The sequence below is a fragment of the Prunus mume genome, linkage group LG7 (genome assembly GCF_029339155.1).
Source record: "Prunus mume cultivar Tortuosa linkage group LG7, ASM2933915v1, whole genome shotgun sequence".
NCBI classification, from domain to species: Eukaryota; Viridiplantae; Streptophyta; class Magnoliopsida; order Rosales; family Rosaceae; genus Prunus; species Prunus mume.
The window spans coordinates 17,434,896-17,459,755 of NC_142704.1; the positions used below are offsets into that span (position 1 = coordinate 17,434,896).

At 37.1% G+C, this 24,860-nt stretch overlaps 1 protein-coding gene, 1 long non-coding RNA gene and 6 pseudogenes across 5 annotated transcripts; 7 read left to right on the forward strand and 1 right to left on the reverse strand.

Annotated features, from left to right (window-relative positions):
• Positions 1-268: 268 nt before the first annotated feature.
• Positions 269-1,773, forward strand: LOC148915625 (RING-H2 finger protein ATL22-like; annotated as a pseudogene).
• Positions 1,774-3,879: 2,106 nt separating this feature from the next.
• LOC148915626 (cullin-1 pseudogene) lies at positions 3,880-6,730 on the forward strand (annotated as a pseudogene). Its single transcript, XR_016122204.1, has 2 exons — positions 3,880-4,061; positions 5,449-6,730. The product of XR_016122204.1 is annotated as a cullin-1 pseudogene (transcript).
• A 1,169-nt stretch (positions 6,731-7,899) lies between these two features.
• On the forward strand, positions 7,900-9,812 carry LOC148915627 (cullin-1 pseudogene; annotated as a pseudogene). Its single transcript, XR_016122205.1, has one exon. The product of XR_016122205.1 is annotated as a cullin-1 pseudogene (transcript).
• A 626-nt stretch (positions 9,813-10,438) lies between these two features.
• Positions 10,439-11,864, forward strand: LOC148915628 (cullin-1 pseudogene; annotated as a pseudogene).
• Positions 11,865-11,935: 71 nt separating this feature from the next.
• LOC148915629 (cullin-1 pseudogene) lies at positions 11,936-16,481 on the forward strand (annotated as a pseudogene).
• LOC103337054 (putative RING-H2 finger protein ATL21A) lies at positions 13,107-15,288 on the forward strand. Its single transcript, XM_008240203.3, has 2 exons — positions 13,107-13,857; positions 14,828-15,288. Exons 1-2 carry the CDS (start codon positions 13,242-13,244, stop codon positions 15,070-15,072), a joined length of 861 nt encoding a protein of 286 aa, XP_008238425.2. The 5' UTR covers positions 13,107-13,241; the 3' UTR covers positions 15,073-15,288.
• A 970-nt stretch (positions 16,482-17,451) lies between the features above and the next one.
• Positions 17,452-18,769, forward strand: LOC103337112 (cullin-1 pseudogene; annotated as a pseudogene).
• Positions 18,770-19,075: 306 nt separating this feature from the next.
• Positions 19,076-21,919, reverse strand: LOC148915630 (uncharacterized). 2 transcript variants are annotated; one of them, XR_016122360.1, is made up of 4 exons: positions 21,646-21,919; positions 20,332-21,446; positions 20,111-20,209; positions 19,076-19,954 (listed from the first exon to the last, which is right to left on the reverse strand). It is a non-coding gene; the product is annotated as an uncharacterized LOC148915630 (long non-coding RNA). The 2 variants fall into 2 exon arrangements; XR_016122361.1 differs by having other exon boundaries at positions 19,076-19,957.
• Positions 21,920-24,860: the final 2,941 nt, after the last annotated feature.

Here is a 24,860-nt window from a genome sequence, read left to right on the forward strand (position 1 = left end):
CATATATTTGAAGCCTTCTTTATATATCTTCTTCTCTGCCTTTTGATTGGTTAGTCCCAACTCCCAACTAACTCTCATCATTGGTTGGCCACTTGATCCCCTAACTGAAAAATCAACCCCAATAAGCCATCGAATTGCTTCTGAGTGGGACAGAAGAAGCTTCATATCCTTTTGACTCATTCCCTCTTGGAGACTTGGTCTTCTTGTTTGTCCTAGTTTTTTTTTTCTTTCTAATTTTTCTATATTACCTCTCTTTCTTTGACCAGCTATGTCTGCGTCCATCTTCTTCATCCTTTTCTTCACTTCAATCTTTCTTGACATAGAGGCCTCAAATGGAAACTGCACACATGGGACACCCGATATTCGATTTCCTTTTCAATTAAGAGGGCATCAGCGTTAACACTGCGGTCACACTGGTTATGAGCTTGACTGCAAGAACGGAACAACCGTAATTCACTTCCCATCCTATGGTGATTTGGTAGTGAAATCCATCTCTTATGATATCAAAAAACTCGATCTTAATTACCCGAAGAATTGTGTCCATGAAGTTTATCTTAACCTCAATCTCTCCCTTACTCCATTTCAGTATTACCATGCTGTGAAAGAGTACTCATATCTCAATTGTTCAGTTAGGATTTCACCTCCTTTGATAGAAGTCCCCTGCTTAAGTGGCTCTGACTATCACGTTTACACTGTGGACCCTTCTTTAGCTGTCCCAGATTCCTGCAGTCTTGTAAAAACCATTCCTATTCTTTTTATGTATAGCCCTTATCTCAGTGACAATAGTTTCGGTCTCGGATTAACTTGGAGCTTACTTGGCCATGAAGATTGTGAGGCAAAACAAGGCCAGAGTTCATTGCATCCTAAAAGAGAACAACAAACCTAATGTTTCACTATGGCACATGCTAAAGGTAAATTACTCAATCCCACCTTGGTTTTTCTTTTCTTTCCATTTTTATCTATTTTTTCCCGATGTGTTTTCCTTATAAGAAGGATATCAAACTTTATCATCCACAACCACGAAACGCCAAGTTATCGAGTGGGATTTATTAGGAGGTAAATGCCAATGTGAGAGTTGCTATAATTGGTCTTATTAATAAGTAACGTGAGGGGGAGCAAATTGACAGAGCACTATTGAAGAATGTGATAGACATATTTGTTGAAATTGGAAAGGGACAAATGGAAGCTTATGAAGAGGACTTTGAAGCACATATGCTAATAGATACCAGCGAATACTATTCGCGCAAAGCATCAAGTGGGATTCTTGAAAATCCTTATACATATTACATATCGAAGGCCGATGAATGCCTGAGAAGGGAGAGGGATAGAGCCTGCATTCAAGCAGTGAGAAGAAGTGGAGAAAGTGCAGCATGAGTTGGTGGTGGTTTATGCAACTCAACTGCTTGAAGAGGAGCATTCTGACTCTGGATGTAGTGGTTTTCCTAGAGACATTAATGTGGAGGATCTTTTTATATAAGAAACCTGTTGCTAATGTATTTAAACAAGATTTTCCTGCTTGAAATGGATCACAAAAAATAAATTGTGAACAGAAGGCATGAGAAAGTTTTTGTGCTTATTGCCAGTTTTATAAATCAGTGTCAAAATTCAATAGCCACAATGCAGCATCCAAAAGGCTTACCATGTTCATAAGGAGCATGAGCAACATAGAATTTAAGAACTGGGTTCAACTGACTTGATTTTAGATTTTTCTGTTAAATTGTGTGCAGCTCTTTTAGAAATTCTAGGGGATTTTTAAATGAGTGGAGAATTTTTTGTTCATTGGACTGTTGAAAGCCATTTTGAGTCATATATTTGTAAGTATTTTCTTTTTAATATATAATAAGGAGCATATCCCATTATATTATATATTTTTCAAAAAAACGAATTTGTTATAATGATATTGAGTTAGGAGATAAATGCTTTAGCCCATTAGTTTGACTTTGTGATTTGTTGTATGAACTAAAAGATGAGAATATATTTTAATATTATATAGTGTATTGGTGGATTCAGGATTCTCGGGGCAGGGTTCTCAATGTAAAAGTGTCAAAATTGTTTATGGAGTTGACAATATCTATAGCAGAAGTCTAGAATGGTGAAGCACTCGTGGTTGAGTTCATCACCACCTTCCTCTCAGTTATTTGATGGCAATGAAGATAGCTCTACCCATGTGGTAGTTTATTCCTATAGCTCTACCGGGTGTTGGTAGCTAAACCTCCCTCCTTCTTCCTTCGGCTTTCCTGTTTTGTACCCCTGGTTTCCCTTTCCTTTCCTGTTTTTCGGTATCCCAAAATGACAAATACACACCCTACGGCAGATTCTCTGGCATCACGTTTGGAAGATTCTTTCGACCTTGATGATGTACATAGAGAAACCATTCTGGTAGGGGCGATTATTGCTGATGTGCTGCCCAACATTGGTGGAATCAAGGGAGCCCTTAGATCTGCATGGGGCAACTTGGGTGCTCTCTCCATATCCCACTACAAACGGAATATCTTTACCATCTCAACTTCCAGGGAAGTGGCAACCCAGATTCTTGTGGGGGCTCCCTGGAATATCATTAATTACTGTTTTAATGTGGTGGCCTGGCCCCCCCAACTCACCATCGAGGAGGTCCCAGTTCACCTTATCCCTTACTGGGTCCAAATATCGGGTCTGACTCTGGAGAAAATGAATGCTACTAATGCTAAAACCATAGGAGAAGAGATTGGAGCAGTTCTTGAGGTGGAAGACCCCATTGTGGGTAAGGCTATAACAAGGGGTTTCCTCAGAGTTAAAGTTCTCATCGACTCACGGAAACCCTTCCCTACTGGATTCTGCTCCCCAGATCAACTCACCAATCTTTCCGCGTGGAGTATTGCTATGAAGGCCTTGGGGATTTCTGCTATGTCTGTGGGTTATTGGGGCACTGTGAGAATGCTTGCAAGGGAAGTCCTGCCAGCAGTCCTACTCTATCGGAAAATCCTTGGTATGGCCCGTGGATGAAACGGCGTCTCCCTCCGATCTTCCCACCCCACCCTCCATCGGAGCGATCGTTTCATGCCGGCAGTGAGGCCTCCGCCTACTCGAATCTCGAGGAGTGTGCATGCGACGACAACATCCCTGATGGAGACTGCCGAGCAAGCGTTGACCACTGCTCTCGAGCGACCCGTGGACCTGTCTCTTTCAATCGAGGGTGACAACTCTGTTGCTGTGCCCCCGCCAACGCCTGACATTGTGCAATCTGCCATCCTTTCTGCAGCGCCTCCTGATACTACTAAGGTAGCAACAACTGACAACCTTAATGCTTGCAATTTGAATAGGTTGTCACCTCTAACCCACGTGTCCCCTAGTACTATGGAGCTGCGACATCGGCTTCTACCCACTGGTTTTCCCAGCTCCAATGCCTACGAGCAAGCTATGATTTTGGCCTTTACTTATAGGGGGTGGAACCCACTGAATAACCCGGCCCAATATCTATAGCAGAAGTCTAGAAAGGTGAAGAACAAACCAAGCCAACAAAATAAATAAATACTGTCTTTAAAAAATCTAGAAAAAAACATCATAAAACATGGACTAAAGTGTGAGAAATTTTGCATTGTAACTCAAGTGTTTAAGAGTATTTATCTCTGCATCTAATGTCCTAATATCTCTTGTGTAAAAAACAAGTGTATACATTTTTTATTTCTTTATTTCTAACAATGAGAGAGAAATAATTCAAACTAATCTCTTGGGACGTTAGGATGAGAAATTGGGAATGCAAAGTTTTTTTTTATGATTAAAATATCTCTCACTTTTATTGTAGCTTTTGAATAAGATTTTATTGTAAAATTTTAACCATGGTAAAATATGCTACACCACAACAAGGTTAAAGTCCTCCCGGTTATGAGCTTGTGAAAAGCTACTCACCTTTTTACAGCAAAACCCTAGGCGCATGGCGATCTTCTTCTCACATCTTTCTCACAATTCCCCTGCTTAAGTGGCTCTGCCTTCCCCTGCTTCCGGCTTCTTCTGCAATGTGGTGAAAGCCGTTCCTACCCTTTTCATTATATACTCTCAACGTTTCAGCAGGGCACAAGTTAAAGGTAAAATCCATCTTCCTTCTTCTTGTACGCCTTGTTTCTTTTCAGTTGTTTTTCCCTTCCAATTTTTTGATGAATTGAGATGAATACACGCGAGTGGGTTTTAACATATAAACAAATAGTAGAAATTTGCCAACTTGAATTGAACTGAATCAAGTTGCTTCGAGGTACACATGTGTTCATTCATCTTTCAAAATGTAGAAAGTTGGAAACAAGAGGAATATTAGCTCAAGTTGTTGAAGTCTGAGACATAAATATTCTTTTTATGTCTAAAACCTAAAAAACCTAAGTATCAATACATGATTCGAAAGAAAAAAAAACTCATAACTTTCATATTGGGTTTGGCTGAGAGAATGAGTTTGAGTAAAATTTCTTACTGGGTTTGGCTGAGTGAATGAGTTTGAGTAAAATTGCAGCTGGGTTTGATTAAAGTTGCAGCTTGGGTTCATTACTTGGTTGATTGCTACAAAGAAGAAGTTGGGTGGAATTTAGTTAATTTTTTTTTTTAAATTCAGAAGAAGGAAAAAAGAGGAGTTATTGGGTTGGGTTTAAATTTTTGGGGCTGGGTGGAATTTAATGCTTTTTCAGGTTGGTTGATTGGAGACGTTGCTGGGTTTTGTTTAATTCTTTTGGCTGAGAGTTTGCTTGAATATATATATATATATATATATATATATATTATTGTTTGGCTGAATTTCGTTTTCCTGGTTGTTTTGCCGGGTTTGAATGTTTAATTTTCTGATAACATTTTGGTTGAATACGAAGAAGAGAATATAGGTTTTTCTTAGAACCAAAGACTTTTATTAGTTTTTTTTTTTCCGCACGGCATGAATGTCATTCTTTTCCATATCTAGAGGTTCTCTTTAGAGCTTACACTAGGCGCATCATCAAGAAAATTACACAAAAACAGGAATGGAATGCAATTGAGTCGAAGGTTGACTAGTTTAACATGTTAGCTAGTGTTGTGACTGTTATTGTCTAATGTGCATATACTTCAGTTGAATCCTTTAATGATCAGGATTTATGTTAAAGCCCTAGATGTATTTATTATTGATATGTAGTTATTGGGAGGTGCCTTCTCACGTGGAGCAGTTATTGTAGCCTCCTCAGTAGGCTTACTAGGGTTAAAATGCTCTAATCTATAGGGATGAAGTATGGTATGCCCTATGAAAATACTATTTACTGTTCTTATATGTCTATTTGATGGCCATAAATGTCATATTTATTTACCATTAAACCTATTTTCTCTTTGGTTTATTTTCTTTTCACAAACAATAAAACATTGTATCAAGGAGAAGAATCTGATAGAAATTTCAAATTGTAGAATTTTGTCACTGGTATATTGTAAAGGTATCTCACTTGATATTATCTGTATGTGTTTTTTTTGTAGTTGGAGGCTGTTAAATTTTGCATCCACAACAATGGGTTACCAATTTATCGAGTGGGATCAAGGATGGGACTATATACAGAAGGGGATCACGAAGCTAAAGAGGATTGTACAAGGATTACCAGAACCGCAGTTCAACTCAGAAGAATATATGAGGCTTTACACAACTATCTATAACATGTGTAGCCAAAAACATCCCCATAATTATTCTCGGCAGCTTTATGACAAATATCGGGAGACATTTGAGGAATACATTACTTCAACGGTGTTGCCCTCTGTAATAGAGAAACATGGTGAGTGTATGCTGCAGGAGTTTGTCAAATGTTGGGAAAATCATAAGATTATGATTAGGTGGCTGTCACGATTCTTTAGTTTTCTTGATGACTACTACATCGCTCAAAATCACGCATCACATCCTGGGCTGAATGAAGTTGGACTTAACTGCTTCCGTAATATGGTTTATCAGAAGGTAAATGCTAATTTGAGATTTGCTGTACTTGTTCTTATTGGTAAAGAACGTGAAGGAGAACAAATTGATAGAGCACTGTTGAAGAATGTGATAGATATATTTGTTGAAATTGGAATGGGACATATGGATGCTTATGAAGAGGACTTTGAAGGATACATGCTAATTGACACTCGTGATTACTATTCTCATAAAGCATCAAGATGGATTTGGGAGGACACTTATACGAATTACATGTTGAAGGCAGAGGAATGCTTGAGAAGGGAGAGGGATAGAGTTTCTCATTACCTGCATCCAAGCAGTGAGAAGAAGCTGGTAGAGAATGTGAAACATTGGTTGGTGGTGGTAAATGTAACTCAACTGATTGAAAAGAAGCATTCTGAATCTGGATGTAGTGCTTGGCTTACAGTTGATAATGTGGAGGAGCTTTCTAGGAAATTTATTTCTAATGTTATTTTGGAACAAGAAGTTCCTGCTCAAGGTTCAACCTTGGTTCAACAGGCTGAAGATGCCGCAATGCAGGAATGAAATCAATCACACTACTAACAATTGTGAACTTCTCTGGGATCTACAGTAAATGGTGCACTGGTTGTTTTAGAAATTCCATGAACAGATTACAACTTACAAGTTGTGATCTGTACAAAGAGGCTAGATAGAAGTATAACTCTATCAGGAAAAGAGGAAGAGATTTACAATGAATATACATGCGATAATTGCATCAGATAATCGTTTGGCTTGGATTGGGTTTGTCCTTCATATTGTTCTCTTTCTTTGATATTTTGTTTCTCTATGTTACTTTAATGAAGATAGATTGGGTCTGATCATCTTCATCTCTCTCCCAAAGAATGAAGATCAATTGCCATTGTCTGTGGGGCCAAGTTAAGTAAAATCCTTTTTATTTGGGTCGAAGGAATGGAGATTCCATTAGCATAACAAGTTACAAGCAAGTCTAATACAACAAACAGAACAATAAAACAAAAGCACAGCCATACAAAATAAAAGCCTAACCATAGACACATAATTTAGGCCCAACACAACAAAAAACCCTAAGACACACACACACCCTAGAATCACACCCAAGAACTAAGCAACAGCCGCTGCCACCAGATCTGCCGTCGCTGCCAGTAGAGGAAGGTCCATGAGAACCGACAAAGGAGATTTGAAGAGCGTGGATTCGGGGAAGCAAGCCACCACCGTGCATCAAGCTCAAGCATTGCCAGTAGACCTTCACACGCATTTCCTATTTATGGCTAATTTCTCAACTTCTTTAACAGAATTAATAATAAAAATTAACTCAGATACCATGAATCAATTAATTTGCGTTCTTTTATTACTTTTGTGTATAATTCTTGAGTATAAACATCACAAGAACAGTAAATACGTATACAAGTATTTAAAAATGGAGGAAGTACTTATAAAATGTACAACATCATGTCATATAAGTATCAATACAATTTCCAGAAGCTCAAAATAACACAAAAATAAAAAATCAGCGACTTACTAAAGTACGCCAAGGAAACCAGATAATCTGTATCCAAAACCTGTCACTACACATTTTTTACATCATTGAAAAAACAGCAAATCAAAGACAACTGTTTGTGCTCTTACAGTTTACACAGCAGCCAAACAGAGCACCCAGAAATTTTGACTTAAAAAAACCCAACATTAGTGAGGGACGTTCTGCTTTTTGCTTTTCAGGTTTTTTTTTTTCTAATTTTGTTTTACGGATAAAATTGGAATTTAGAATTGGGAAAAAATATTATTTGAAGAGATGACTGGTTTAACTAAAAGAAAAATCCTAATCCTCTGAACCAAATTTTTTTTAAAAAAAAACAAAAATACAAAAATCCTAACCCTAAATCCTATACACTTTGAGTGTGAGCCAAGTAAAGTAAAATCCTATATGGAGTTTCCCAAAACTCTACACCCGTTCTATATATATACAGTCTCATATATTGTTCTGAAAATCAATAAACGTGATCTTCATAAACCCAAAATTCTACAAAGTCTTTTACTATATTGTGAAAACTGCTAATCTTTTTCTACCATGTAATGATATTCTTCACAGATCTTTCACACCCGGACTTCCGAGACTTGTTCTGCAAGGTAATGAAAACCATTCCGATCCGAGTTGGAGGATATTGAAGATCTCTGTTCCCAACAATGGAACGCAGAATTATTGAGTGGGATCAAGGATGGAACTCTATCCAGGAGGGGATATAACATGTGCATTCAAAAACCTCCTCATGATTATGCTCAGCAGTTTTATGACAAATATCAGAAGACATTTGAGGAACACATTACTTCAACGGTGTTGCCCTCTTTGAAAGCGAAGCATGATGAATTTCTGTTGCAGGAGTTTGTTAAAAGTTGGGCAGATCACAAGGTTATGCTTCGGTGGATGTCCCGAGCCTTTTCATATCTTGATCGCTACTTCCTCACTCAGCGATCACTTCTGGGGCTAAATGAAGTTGCACTTAAATGCTACCGTGATTTGGTTTACCGGGAGGTAAATGCTGACATGAGGGTAGCTGCACTTCGTCTTATTAATAAAGAACGCGAAGGAGGAGAAATTGATAGAGCACTACTGAAAAATGTGATAGAGATATTTGTTGAAATTGGAGCAGGACGAATGAATGCGTATGAAAAGGACTTTGAAGGATACATGCTAACCAATACTCGTGATTACTATTCTTGTAAAGCATCAAGATGGATTTTGGAGGACAGTTATACGAGTTACATGATGAAGGCAGAGGAATGCTTGAGAAGGGAGAGGGATATAGTGTCTCATTACCTGCATCCAAGCAGTGAGAAGATGCTGGTGGGGGCAGTGAAACATTGGTTGTTGGTGGTATATGCAAATCAATTGATTGGAAAAAAGCATTCTGAATCTGGATGGGGTGGTGGTTGCCTTACAGTTGATAATATCGAGGAGCTTTCTAGGAAATTTATTGCTGCTGTAGTATTGGAACAGCAAGCTCCGGCTCGGTGTTCAACCTTGTACCAACAGGCTGAAGATGCTGCAATGCAGGAATGAAATCAATCACACTACAAACAAATTGTAAGCAATAGACATGGTAAAATTTTGTGGTTTTTAATATTATATCATTTAATTACTCTTGAAAAGCCTCTGCCAAGGTGATCAAATTGACAAGTACTTCCATTGTGAATTTGTACCAATAACTTGCTTTTTGGGTACATAAACCCAGCAAAAGAAGTGCCCATTTTCTTATACCCATTCAAATAATGTTTTGGGTACAAAACCCATTAAAAAACACCTACATCCGGTACCAAAAACGATGGCGGAATTAGGTATATATGGCCAGTCAGAAAAAAATATGCCCATTCAAGCATTCCATCGAACAGTATGCAGGCAACAAAATCCAAACTAAGCCAGACATAACATGCTGTACCCAGCTTAAATCTTCCTGAAAAACAGGCACATGATCGTATTTTCAGTTTCCTGACTAAATAAGTGATGTTGTCATTGCACGGGTACAAGTATTAAACATCGAAAAATAAAACGAAAACTATACAGCTAGAATTGGAGCTCCTGAAACCTGCTCTGCAAATACATGGCCGGTACTAGAAAACACGAGGAATAAGGAGATGATAAAAAATAGTGTTATCTTTATAAGGCCAACCCAAGTTAATTAAAAGTAGCCCAGCCCAACTGTAAGATTTCATCTGTAAAGTCACCCCACACAACATGAAGCATACGGGTCGTGTTTGCGGGTTTTGTGTCGTGTTCATGTCAACCTATTAAGAGAAGTGGGATGACTCGATTCAACCTGTTAAGCTAACGGGTGAAAAATACCAAACTCAAACACAACCCGTTATAATTCGCAAATGACCTGACCCGACCCGTTAAAAATTTAAAAATAAATTAAAAATAAATAAAAAAGAATAAGAATAAGAAAATTGGAAGAAAAAAGAAAAAAAATCAACCACCACCAAAAACTGAATGATTTCAATCTTCCTTTTGTTTATGCTTTTGCAAAATTAATATTATATTAACTTTTTTTGGGTAAATACCATGACATGTTCCACTCAAAGGATGGGATTAATATATCAACTTACCTACAACATTATATGTGTATAAATATCAAACGAATTCAATGATTACCAAATTAGCACGCGCTTTACTCCCAAACAGGGAGTAGGGGTTTGATTCCCCTTCCTAGCATGTGGCATAGTGTGATTGTAAATGAATTTGTTAAAATATGGAAGGAGTGGCAATGTGTATAATTTTGGTATTTTTTTAATTAAATTATTGAAAAATCGGATGGTATATTTTAGTCATCGATAGAGAAAATTATGTTATTATCTTCCACATTAACCAAGCTCCCAGCTCTTTCATGGTTTTTATTTCTAATTTTGTTTTAAAGAAAAAAATTGGAATGTGGAATTGGTTGAAAAAAAAATACATATGTTAGAAGAGATAACTCGTTTAGAATAAATTTTTTTTAAAAAAAAAAAAAAAAAAAAATCCTAATCCTAATCCTATACGCATTGGTGTGAGCCAAGGGTAAAATCCTATATGGAGTGGGAGTAAAATCCGATCCGTTCTCATATAGGTAATGCAATTCTCACATTAGCATTCCATCCGATCCACCGACTCTATATATACATGGTCACCTTGGTTGTAAATTTGTATCATATATTGTTCTGCAATCCATCTCTTTGAAAATCAATAAACTTGAATCGTGATCTTCATAAACCCTCTAAATTCTATCAAGTACATGTTTACTATCTCCGGCTTCCGAGACTTGTTCTGCAAGGTAGTGAAACCATTCCGATCAGAGTTGGAGGATATTGAAAGATCTCCGTTCGCAACAATGGAACTCACAACAATTGCTGAGTGGGATCAAAGATGGAACTCTATCCAGGAGGGGATTATGAATCTAAAGAGGAGAATTGCAGAAGGTATACCAGAGAATCAAGTCAGTGCCGCCAGTGAATGTTGATATTTACACAACTATCTATAACATGTGCATTCATAAACCTTCCCATGATTATGCTCAGCAGTTATATGACAAATATCAGAAGACATTTGAGGAACACATTACTTCAACCGTATTGCCCTTTTTGAAAGCGAAGCATGACGAGTTTCTGTTGCGGGATTTTGTTAAAAGTTGGGAAGATCATAAGGTTATGCTTCGGTGGATGTCCCGCGCCTTTGCATATCTTGATCGCTTCTTCATCCGTCAGAGAAGGCTTCCTTGCCTAAAGGAAGCTGCAATTATCTGCTACCGCAATTTGGTTTACCGGGAGGTAAATGCTAACGCGAGAGAAGCTGCAATTCGTCTTATTGATGAGGAACGCGAGGGAGGAGAAATTGACAGAGCACTATTGAAGAATGTGATAGATATATTTGTTGAAATTGGAGTGGGACAAATGGATGTGTACAAAAATGACTTCGAAGGATACATGCTAAACGATGCTCGTGATTACTATTCTCGTAGAGCATCAAGATGGATGTTGGAGGACAGTTATACGAGTTACATGTTGAAGGCAGAGGCATGCTTGAGAAGAGAGAGGGATATAGTTTCTCATTACCTGCATCCAAGAAGTGAGCAGAAACTGGTGGCAATAGTGGAACATGAGTTGTTGGTGTTTTATAAAACTCAACTGACTGAAAAGAAGCGTTCTGATTCTGGATCTAGTGCTTTCCCTGGAGATGATAATGTGGAGTATCTTTCTAGGAAGCTTGCAGCTAATGGAATTTTGTAACATAATATTTCTGCTGAAGAAGATGCTGCAAGGACCCAGGCTTAAATGAATCGCATCAACAATCATGAACAATAGACATGTTATTATTTCTTACTTTTTCCAGTTTTACCCTTTTGTTTGCATCTAAAGGATTTTGAGAAGTGGATTAATTCAGTTTTAATTTGCTTAGTTTGATGTATGCAATGCAACCATATATGGATCATGAAATTTCTTACTTTTAGTTCCTCTGCCTTCTCTGTTTACACCCGGATTGCTTAATGTATTTTCGAAATCTCTTCATTATCTTTCTTAATGGTGTTGCCCTCTCTAAACGAAAAGCATGATGAGTTTATGTAGTGCAGGAGCTTGTCGAAAAATGGGCAAAACATAAAATTACGATTAAGTGGCTGTCACTCTTCTTCAATGATCCTGATCCTTGCTTAGAAATCACTAGAGGGGCTGAATGAAGTGGGACTACTTACCTGCTTCCATGATTTGGTTCAGCAGGAAGTAAATGCTAATGTGAGAATTGCATTACTTGTAAGTGGGGACAGCAAATTGACAGAGAACTATTGAATGACGCATCAATGATGTGATGGATATACTTGTTGAAATTGGAATGGGACGAATGGGTGCTTTTAAAGAGGATTTGAAGAACTACATGTTGAAGGCAGAGGAATATTTGAGAAAGGAGAGGGATAGAGTTTCTCATTACTACATGAAACCAAAGTAGCGAGCAGAAGCGGGTGAAGAAAGTGGAATGTTGGTGGTTTATGCAACTCAACTATGTAAAAAGAAACATTCTGGTTCTGAATGTCATGCTTTGCTTCGAGACGATAAGATGGAGGATATGTCTTATTTCTAGGAAATCAGTTGCTGCTGAAAGTTCAGCTTTGGTAATGTTTTGTGCTCAATGGCAGTTTTACCAGCCAAACTACCCATTCCCAACTAAGTTATGTGCAGCTTTGTTTCTGCTTGCCATAAATAATCCATGGAGCTTTTGAGATATCTTGATAATGTCAGCATCTTCAACGACTTCAAGTCTCCAACCCCATCAACTTAACTTAATGATTTCATGACAGTATTTATGTACTAAGATAATTATACAATGCAAGGCATGGTGAAGTCAACAATACTTAATTAAGAAGAAGAAAATGACTTGTGCGTATTTGGAAGGTAAGGGGCAAGCAAAACGCCAATAGACTACAAAAAATTAAAAGAAACTCGGTAGGAAGAGTGACAGCAATTCAGACCAAACTACCCAATTCCCAAGTAATCTATTCTCATTTATGGGTCCCTAAACTTGAAAAATCAACCCCAATAAACACACCATGACGAAACAAAGTTTGGTTAAACTTAAAAGACACCCATTTATTATTTATATCAAAACTGAGTCTCTCAAGTCTTGGTCTTTACATCTCTTGAAAAAGACAGGTACAATTAAGCATCCCAAATACTTTAGTCTAGGCGGCAGAAGCTTCAATCTCTTTTGGGTCTTTCCTTCTTGGAGTCATCTTCTAAGGTGTCCAAAGACTTTTTCCTATAGACTTGCTTTTCCAAATTTTTATATGTAACAGGCTAAGGAAACCCATCACAGTGTCTTTCTCATTGCCAAGCTATGCATGCCTTCACCTTCTTCATCCTCTTCTTCACTTCCATCTTTCTTGAAACACAAGCAAGCGATGAAAACTGCGCAACTATGTGCACTCATGGGACTCCCCATATTCAGTTTCCTTTCCATGTAAGAGGGCAGCAGCCAGAACACGGCGGTGACCTTATTTACGAGCTTGACTGCAACAACACCACCAAAACTACCACAATCCACTTCCCGTCTTATGGCGACTTGGTCGTCAAATCCATCTCGTATGACATGAAAAAGCTTGATCTTCTCGACCCCAAGAGTTGTGTCCATGAAGTCTTTCTTAACCTCAATCTCTCCCTCACCCCATTTCAATATTACTATGTTGTGAAGGAGCACTCATATCTCAACTGTTCAGTTAGGCTTTCGCCTTCTTTCTCCGAAATCCCCTGCTTAAGTGGCTCCGACTATCATGTTTACACCGTTCCCCCTTCTTTGGCTGTCCCAAATTCTTGCAGGGTTGTGAAAACAGTTCCTATTCCTTTCGGGTATAGTCCTTATCTCGGTGACAATAGTTTTGGTCTTGGATTAACTTGGGGCTCAGATGGGGATGGAGAACAAGAAACAGAATGCTTCACCATGGCACATGTGAAAGGTAAATTCCATTTCCCTTTTCTTTTGCCTGCACTTTTTTCAATTATTTTCTTCCCTTATAATTATTTATTTAATTCATGGACGAAATTAAAGTAGAAACAAGAGGGATATTATTGTTCATCTTGTAAAACCAGAAACCACCCACATAAATTCATATATAATAATAAAATATCTATCATTTTGTTCAATAATTTGTGACTGAAATTTTAGTCAATGACTAGAAATGATATTAAAATGACATTATAAATTCTATTAATTTGATCTAGTCATAACAAACAAAGAAAAGTCTAGTCTACGGAGAATACTCTAATCTAAAAGAAGATTCCAAACTGGATAACTTTGATTATATTGACAGAAAAAACATGCTCCATTTCCCACTTGTCACGTATTCCTTTGGCTTTTATGTGTCTACTTTGTCTTTGATTCATAAAAAAATACTACTTGGGAACTTTAATCTGTGTTCAATATTTGAAGCCTCTGTCAAGTTGATTAAATATATATGACCCAAGACTTGTGCCGGCTAGTCAACCAAAGAACATAAGGAAGCTTCCCTTCTTGTTAAATTTTATAGAGAGGGCCAACGGCTCGTTACTAGCAATATTCGATATTGTTTCTAACTTAACCACTTACAAAGCTCAGTATGTGTGGGGTTTTATCAAAAATGCCTCAGTAATATTAGTAGTGTAACCATTCATTATATCTTGTATTTTATTTAGTCAAATTTTAGATGTGTGACTTATATTCTTCAACACTTCTAGTCACTTTTGACCAAATCAGTGTCATATATTACCCGTCTTCTCCCACTTAAATTTATGTCTACCAAATGATGATGAAATTGTCAACCATCAAGGTGTAAGAAAAGGCCCTGCTTTTTTTTGGTGAAAAAAAAGGGCCCTGCTTAGGTGACCAGTTTAATGAACTTGTATTTTACAAAGAAATGATTTCTAATACTTCTGGTTTGATGTGTGCAGTTGTATGTATTGCCATCTTCATTTTCGCAGCTGCGGCACTGAGAAAATTAAAAATTTGTCGGTCTAAAAAGCTACAACATTTGATTGAAGGGAAGAATCAAGTTCAGGTTGAGAAATTATTAGGAGATTATAAACCCCTTAAACTTGAAACATGCTGCAATTCCGATCTCAAGCAAGGAAACAGTCAGGGTGAAACAGTTTTGGACATTAGTATCATGAAGCAACACAAAATGCAAGCTATGTAATGAATTATTTTTAGATTTATGGCAGACCAAGCACTCAAGAAAAATGTAGCATCCACCTTGTGAAGAGGGTTAAATGACTTTTGCAATGTCTTTGATGTCTGCTAAGCATTGGTATTCTAGCAGCCTTTGGCTACCAAGTTTTTTCATCATGTCTTATGGTAGGGAATTTCAACACTATAAATCTTCACCTGTTTCAGTTGTTGAAGAATTGTTGTACTTAGTAACATACAAGCAACCTTATACGTTTTTGGATAATGAAATTCAGTTGAAAAGTCATAACCGAGAGAGAGAGGCTGTACATTTTCTACCAATGAACTTTTCTTTTATCAACTCAAAGCCAAGAACAAACTGTTTTATGAACTATAAGCATTCAAGCGCTAACCGGTACTTAGTAAATAAATACGGCGCCAAGAACTCATTTTCACCAACCTTGTTATACTCAAAGTTACAATACAGGCAAGAAATCAAGGAGAGCTTTATGGAATTCCCAAATAATGAACAACAAAATGAAATCATCCAGAAGCTTTTTGTTTTGCCTTTCTATATAAAGAACTCTAAATAAGACACGCCCACATTAGAGGTGTAGAACCGCTTACCTTCTACAACAGAGCAACCCATGGACAAAGAAAGAAAGAACGAAAGATTAGATAGAGAGTATGTAACACTGACAGTCTGACATTGAAGGAGCGTGGCATGACATTCGGATCAAGCGAATACTATTCTTGTGCAGCATCAGGTTGGATTGTGGAACTTTCTAAACCTGATTACATGTTGAAGGCTTAGGAATGCCTGAGAAGGTTGAGATATTTCTCATTACCTGCATTCAAGCAGTGAGCAGAAACTAGTGGAGAAATTGGGACATGAGTTGCTGGGGTATATGCAACTAACTGCTTGAAAACGAACTTTCTGGATGTCATGCTTTGCTTAGAGATTGTGAGGTTGACTTCCACATCTAGATGACCATGCTTAGAAAACATCAATCATTTCCTTAGTGCTGCTTCAAATATCCAAGTATGCGAATCAAAACTTTCATGTGTGCTCAATTAGGAGGGTGCATAAATTGACTTACCACGTTAACAACGTATGCTATATATGGACGGTGCGTAAGTTGGCCACAAACTATAAGCAAGCTCTCTTCACTGATAGAGCTCCAGTTATGAAAATTTGATCTTCCTGATGTTGACCTCAGATCATCAATGCCCTTTATAAATTCTTCTTCCACCTCTCCTCAGGTCCTTGAACTTTCTGAGAATCTTCTTTTCGATTCCTCAATATTTATTGGATATCCAATCTTAGCAGCGACCTTGTCCATATTGGATTAGAAGGAAATCAGCTACAAGGTCCCATCCCAGATACTTTCACAAACATGGTCTCTCTAACATCTCTTCAACTCAACACTAATGATTATACAAGTTTTTCTTTTTCCGGTCATTTATCACCAACCAAACATGAAAGAAAGTAGAACATGTGATTTATTATAGAAATTTTGTAAAGAGATAGTGTATTGGAGAATTCAAACCAAAACAGAGCAATTCCCAGAATATCTGAATCTGAAATTGTACTGATTTTGGTGACTTCCGCTATCACTTTTCTTGGCAACCAAACGGATTTCAAATCTATAATGTCAAAGAATATAGAACATGTGATTAATTAGAAAGTTTTTAAAGAAAAGTATATTAGAGAATCCAAATCGAACACAATAATTCCCAGAAGATCTGAATATGAAAATGTACTGATTTTGGTGATTTCCAATATCACTTTTCTTGGCACATTACTCTTCTCTTGGATTGAAAGAGAAGAGTAACTTAGCAATAGGGTGCAGAGGAGTTTGTGCTTCTTAAGTATTAAGTTGAATGACCTTTTCTGTCTATTTACACAATAATAAAACTTAAGAGCTTAATGATTTAAGTATTGAGGTGAACAAAGAAGAGCGTGGGGTTTAAATTGAAAACCCATTCTTAGCACTAGTGCTATAGATAAACACCACATCATTTAATTTCTATATAAATAAATAAAAACCCCAAATTCGATAGATGGCCCTGTTAAATTTAATTTTAATTATTTTATACACAGCAGCATGACAGCGCACACATAAATTTTGACTATAAAAAAACCCAACATTAGTGAGGGACTTTCTGTTTTTCACGGGTTTTCTTTCTATTTTTGGTTTATTAAATTGGAAATTAGAATTGGGAAAACAAAATTTATTAGAAGAGATGGCTGGTTTGGCCCGTTAGTTTGTGGGCTTGGTACGTACTTTTTCCCTTTCTTATTTTTTCTAGGACAGGAACACCAGTCTATACTTCCCTAATCCTAATCCTAATCCTAAACCTAATCCTATTCCTTATCCTTTGACACAAAAAAAATATTTTATAATGTGAGTGAGCCAAGTAAAATCCTATATGGAGTGGGAGTTCCCAAAACCCTACACAAACTCTATAAATATACATGGTCTCCCTGGTTTTGAATTTGTCTCACATATTGTTCTGCAATCCATCTGTTTGAAAATCAATAACCCCTGATCTTCATAAACCCTAAATTCCATCAACTTAAGTGTTTACTATATAGTGATAATCTTCACAGATCTTTCACAGGCCGGTTTCACAGTCGGAGGATATCGAAGATTTCTGTTGGCAACAATGCAATTCAGAATTATTGAGTGGGATCAAGGATGGAACTTTATCCAGGAGGGGATTATGAATCTAAAGAGGAGAATTGCAGAAGGTTTACCAGAGAATCAAGTCAATGCCGTAGAGATTGTTGATATGTACACAACTATCTATAACATGTGCACTCAAAAACCTCCCTTTGAATATACTGAGCCCCTTTATGACAGATACAAGAGGACATTTGAGGAGTACATTACTTCAACGGTGCTGCCCTCTTTGAAAGCGAAGGCCGACGAGTTTCTGCTGCAGGAGTTTGTCAAAAGCTGGGGAGAATATAAGGTTATGCTTAGGTGGATGTCTCGCTCCTTTGCATATCTTGATCGTTACTTCCTCAATCGGCGATCACTTCCAGGGCTAAAGGAAGCTGCAGTTAAATACTACCGTGATTTGGTTTACCGGGAGGTAAATGCTTTCGTGAGAGAAGCTGCAATTCGTCTTATTGATAAAGAACGTGAAGGAGGAGAAATTGACAGAGCACTATTGAAGAATGTGATAGATATATTCGTAGAAATTGGAGAGGGACGAAGGGATGCTTACGAAAAGGACTTCGAAGGATACATGCTAACCAATACTCGCGATTACTATTCTCGTAAAGCATCGAGATGGATTTTGGAGGACAATTATACGAATTATATGTTGAAGGCAGAGGAATGCTTGAGAAGGGAGAGGGATATAGTTTCTCATTACCTGCATCCAAGCAGTGAGAAGATGCTGGTGGAGACAGTGAAACATTGGTTGGACGTATATGCAAATCAACTGATTGGAAAGAAGCGTTCTGAATCTGGATGGGGAGGTGATTGCCTTACAGTTGATAATGTTGACGAGCTTTCTAAGAATTTTATTGCTGCAGTAGTATTGGAACAGCAAGTTCCTGCTCAGTGTTCAACCTTGATCCAACAGGCTGAAGATGCTGCAATGCAGGAATGAAATCAAGCAAACACTACTAACAAATTGTAAACAATAGACATGGTAAATTTGTGTGGTTTTTATCATTTAATTAATCTTGAAAAACCTTTTTTTCCATTTTCTTTCACATTGTAGAAAAGTTTTTAATTTGATCCTTATCTGGAAAAACTCTGCCAAGGTGATCAAATTGACAAGTACTTTGAATTGCTAATCAGAGTTCTTGCCATTGTGAATTTGTAACAATAACTTGCGCTTTGGGTACAAAACCCAAAAAAAAAAACCCCATACCCAATACCAAAAAAGATGGAGGATCTTTGTATATATGGCCACTCTGAAAAATATCCCATTGAAGCATTCCGTCAAACAGTATGCAGGCAAAATCCAAACTAACCCGGACATAACATACTCTAACCAGGTAAATTCTGACTGAAAAACAGGTACATGATCGCATTTCCTCACTTAAAAAAAAACCAATCTTGATAATAAATGGGCACAAATAATAACCATCGGAAATGAATCAATTACTACTTGTAGTTGAATATGTCCCTAAAATTGAAAATACCATGATGACACAAAGTTTGTTTAAACTTACAAGACACCCATTTCTTTACATCAAAACTGAGTTACTCTAGTCTTGGTCTTTACATCTCCTGAAAAAGACAGATATACTTTAGGTCAAATAAAATTGAAGTATACCATTAATGCTGCACTGATGAAATCATGAAAGCATTTTTGAATGTTTCCCAGGAGAAAAGGGAAAGAAAACAGGCAATTTTCACATGAATGCTACCACAGTGCGCAGCTATGCCTTCAAACTAATAAAACGTTCAGTATGAAGATTTACAGCAGTTCCACAGATCAGTCTACTAAGTCTTCCCCTACTTCACTGCCTTCTTCCGTTCTAGAATTTTACAATAAGAAAATGAAAGATTTTGTTGAATTAGTTTACAGCAACCATGCGCGTGTCCTTCATTCTCCAATTTGTTCAATCTAAAACAGGATGTCATGAGCTGCATGCCAACATCTTCTTACATTGCAGCTTGTTTTCTACCACCGCTTTGCTTTTCCTTTCTCTTTCCATTTCTTTCCGGTTTGCCATCATTCTTGCTGCATGGGGGCTACTTCCTCCTTCCTGACCGCTATTCCTGGTTGGCTTCTTAATGAAAACACAAGATACATGAAGGAACCTTACGGCGTGAAGCGGTAATGAAACCAGAAACAAGGATCATTCTTGGGTTTTTCCTGGTTGGCTTTCTCATGCTGCACGGGGTCTACTTCCTTCTTCATGCCCGCTATTTCCTGCTTGGCTTCTTTCAACAAAAGCAAAACTCAATTATATTACGAGAAACTAGGCCCAAATGCTAATAAAAACACTTAATAGACATGCAAACAATTCAGTCTCTTGATTCATGGACATTAAACAAATAAAAAGATTTCATGTGTAAACACCATATTTCTTTCACCTGTGCAGTTCTCAACTAAATGGTTTCTTCTTCTTGTTTTGGCTGCTTCATGCCAGTCACACACTCCCTTTGCATGGGTTCATATAATCCCAACAGTCACTAAGTCATAATAATCGAAAACCATGTATATAAGGGTATTGTTACATACAAAATGTAACAGAATCCCAAAGTTAAAAATTTAAGTTATTGATGAAAACACAAGATATGTGAAGGAAGCTTACAGCGTGAAGCAGTAGTCAAGCCAGAACCAATGATAGGCCTTGATATCCAGAGGAAAAACAATTGAATGTAAGGTCTTGCTCATATGTCCTCCTTCTCCAACAACAATTTCAAACATGGTGATACATACATATTGAACATCGGGAACTTCTTCGCAACGACAATTCTTGGCATGAAAAAACTCATGGTTCCCCAAATGAACCAAATAATTTGAAGAAAAAAAAATTCACAAAATGGCAATGGGGGATGCACAGACTCTGGGGAACGCAATACAAACAGTTTGCTTAGTGAATATGTATCACCGTCATCACCTTCATCCACACTAAAGGAGAATGCTAAAATCACGTCATGCCCAATGAAAGGGGCATTATCACAACCACAGCCCTCCCGCTAAAAGGGGCATTATCACAAGTATTGAGTTTCAGTTTATTCCATTCCTTTCCCTTTCTAATCTGGTGAAAAGCAACAATATCAAAATCCATGGACCAGTAACCCAATGAAAACAAAATTACCCCATAACAAACAGCATAATCCTCTATGTTCATATGATAGCCATTGAAAAATAGAAAAGGAGGCATTGACCCCCAAGTCTTCTCATCAGGATCATACTTCTCAAAGCTTAGTTTCGGAAATGGATGCAAGCACGATAGAAATGAAATATAGTAAATCTTTTCATAGGCAGAAAACACAAATCCATTTGGCTTAAATGATTTGGACTGAGGAATGGTTGAACGGTGCAACAACCTAGTCCCCACGTCAAATATATGTCCACACGGTGACTTAGCGGAGGAGGCATCTGATTGAGTATGAATAAGTTGGAGTGGCTGAAGAATCTTGCAGTTTGAATGAAACACCCATCAGAAAAAGTGGCAAGAGGTTTAAGTGTTGGGGGTTTGACACCTTCTCTACCAACATCTTCTCCTTTGAATTTAACTTCATAAATTGCATTTTTGCATTTTCCCTCAAAAAAAAGAGCCCACTAAGAACACTGATCTATCTTCCCCCTTACATATAGAACAAGAACAAGTCATTGATGCATGCTCCCCCTCCATGGGCATGCTGGACAGAGAGACATATAGGACAATTCATTGATGCATTCTCCCCCTCCATGGGCATGCTGGACAGAGAAGAGAGACACATAGAAAACTTGAGCAAAATTCACCGAGAAACTAAACAAACAGAAAATTGATTGAAAATTTTAAAAGGAAAAAAGAAAAGAAAAACAATGCGAATCAAGAACATCAATAACTTTATTTACAGAAAAATAAAATAAAAATTTAAGAAGATGATATCCACTAAGCCATGCATGCGCTGACCTCGGATAAGGATTAACGGCCTCATGCACAGTGGAATTTGGAATCGTCGTCGTTTCGGGTTGACTAGGGTTGGCACTACTGGCGAGTAGTAAGCGAAGGTCCTCGACCAGTTGGGTTAGAGACTTCTCCACCTCCTCGTGCTTATCTTGACGATGGTCCTCCTTCATTGATTTCGTCAAATCAACCAGTTGGGTTACAGATTTCTCCATATCCAATATCCTGTGGCGTGAAAGTGAAACCACCGTCAAGGCATGGTCATCCTGAACATCATGACTCCAGTTGAGCTCAGTGGCGGCAGAAAGTCTAGATCAAGGTCTTAAATATCGGTGGTTCAAAAACACGAAAATATCAATGAAAATATCGGGAAAATATCGATATCGATAAAAATTAGATAAAAATCACGGAAATTGTGATAAATACATGGAAATTTTTAATGCAACTTTAGAAGAAATTTATTCAGTCAATCATCTATTATTTTGACACAAAAAATTGGAAGGAAATGCATTGCATAGTGGGTTTGAGTGATTTAAGTTGATTATATTGCGAGCTGACAAACTCTGTGACTTGGAAAATATGGAGTAATTAATGAAGAGAATTAAACACCCTATAGTAATTTATTTATCATTTTTTAGTACAATATTTTACACTTTATAAATTACATGGTAAGATACATGTGTAACCTTATTTCACATTATTCATTGGACATGGTACACGTTCTTATATTTATTATTTATCAAAAATTGAAAAATAATTAAACCAACTTGACTTTTCATGAAAATTAGGCACTTTACCATACTTAAAAAATAATAGTGAAGATTGAAAATTAACTAAGAACATAAATAAATTTATCAAAGAAAGAATTAAGTAGTAAACAAAGAAAATAATTATAGAGATTTAAGTTATTAAGCAGCAATTTGAAGGGGAATTTAGTAATGTAAGTACTTATAATGAATAATAAAATAATCAATAACATTAAATGGATTAAATAGAAAAGAAATAAATTATATTAAGTAATTAAGTAACTGATCAACAATATAAAACAATAAGTAATTATGTTAATTTCTATTTTGAGAAACAACTCGCATGTTTTATAAATACATATTCTATTGCTTATTATCACAAAGTGATGACTGGCATGATGGTTAAGTGGCTGCAAAAATTCAAAGTTGGGAAGGCACTGTGTGCTGCAAGTTTAAATTGTTTAATTTTTGAAAGTTCAAGTCGCGATATTATGACCATTTAAAGCTACAAATTGAACGAAAATATCTTACCCAAAATTATCGAGGAAAATATCTTACCCAGATATATTCCCATCGCCCATGATAGACAATGAGTGATTGGTTCGAGAGCCGCAATTGATGTATTCAATCAGGGTTTATAGGATTTTGAAAGACTTTAAATAATATTTAAAAAAAAATGAGATTCTGATTTATTTATTTTATTGGACGAAGATTCTGATATTTTAATTGATACTCGGATAGATTTTTACAAATAAGCCCCATTTTAAGCCCATTTTAGCATGACATAATATACAAAAAAAATTATAAAGCTTATTTGGAGAGAAAAATGCAAAACATAGTCACTTGTCATTTTTTTTAATGGCAAAAAGTCACTTTTGGCCCATGTAGTTTGTCATTTTAACCACTTTAGTCCTTGTAGTTTCAATTTGATCAATTTTGTCCTTATACTTTCAATTTCGAGCAATTTAAGGACAAAAATGAGTTTATGTCAAATGTATGTAACTTCTGTTAGTTTTTGGTCACGTGTCCCTCACGTGGAAGGGCAATTTTGTCCAATTGTGCATAGCTTAAGGTCTACCAAGGTACCCTCTCATTCCATTCCAAATTAGACTCAACTCTCGTCATCGGCTTTATACTCAAATTCACTCTGATGTATTTGTTAGCACCTACTTTGTCTGCTTCAGCTACTACTCTTCTTTCGATCTTCACCAATTACCCGGCTAGCCACATGTTCGAATGAGTCTTCACAACTTTTTGGTTCGCTGCTGGGCCTGTTGGACTTCGTTGTCAAATGGGTTGATTAAACTGAGGAAGAAGGTTAAGGGTGTGATTTGGTCCCCTTTCTTAATAAGAAGAAGAGGATGAGATTTAGGGATTTCAAGAGAATAAGGAAGAGAGAATGTAAGAAAGAAAATAGCCTTGTAATTATGTATTTATGATTATGTGAGAACGATGGTAAAAGCACAGCTTTAGTACAATGCTTATCTCCTAATATCACGCTAACAAACTTAACAAATACAGTAACTCTCACTAACAGACTTAACAGAGAGCACATGAGCTGCACACGATGAACTAACAGTTTCTTAACTAAAACACGTGGTTAACATTTTCCCTACCCAGCTGAACTTCTCAGTCTAAGATGAAGACAATGATGTAAGAAAATGGGACTATGTAACCCTTTTGTAAAGACATATGCTATTTGTTCTTAAGTAGGTATATACTGCACAAAAAGATCCTTTCTTTGTACATTCTCTCTCACAAAGTGGAAGTCTGTATCCAAATGCTTAATTCGAGAATGATATACTGGGTTTGAGCTTAAAGCTAGTGCTGATAAGTTGTCACATTACATAATAGGAGCATCTGGCAGAAACATCCTCAGATCCAAGAGAACCTGTCGAATCCATGACAAGTCAGCAATTGTGTTTGCTAGGGCCCCGTATTCTACCTTTGTTGAACTCCTAGATACACAACCTTGCTTCTTGGACTGCCAAGAGATAAGATTACTAACCAAGAATACTACATGTTCGGTTGTAGACCTTCTAGTATTGATATCCCCTGCCCAGTCTGCATCACTGTATGCATTAAGCTGCCAAGGACCCTTTGTAAAACGGATTCCATACTCTAATGTACCCTATACATATCTAAGAATACGCTTCACCAAAAAATAGTGAACCTCAGTAGGATTATTCATATATTCACACACATGATTCACAGCATAGGCCAGATCAGGTCTTGTAAATGTTAGATACTGTAGAGCACCGACTAGACTGCAAAACATAGTAGGATCTGCCAAAGGCTCTCCATCAGTATGTAACACTTGAGTGTATGGCTTATAAGGTGTTGCACAGGCTCCATATGAACTCATGCCGGCTTTCTGTAGTAGATCCTTGGCATACTTAGTTTGACTCACGAATATGTCACCAGAGGAATTATAGGAAATCTGCATACCTAAGAAAAAGGTGAGTTGCCCCATAT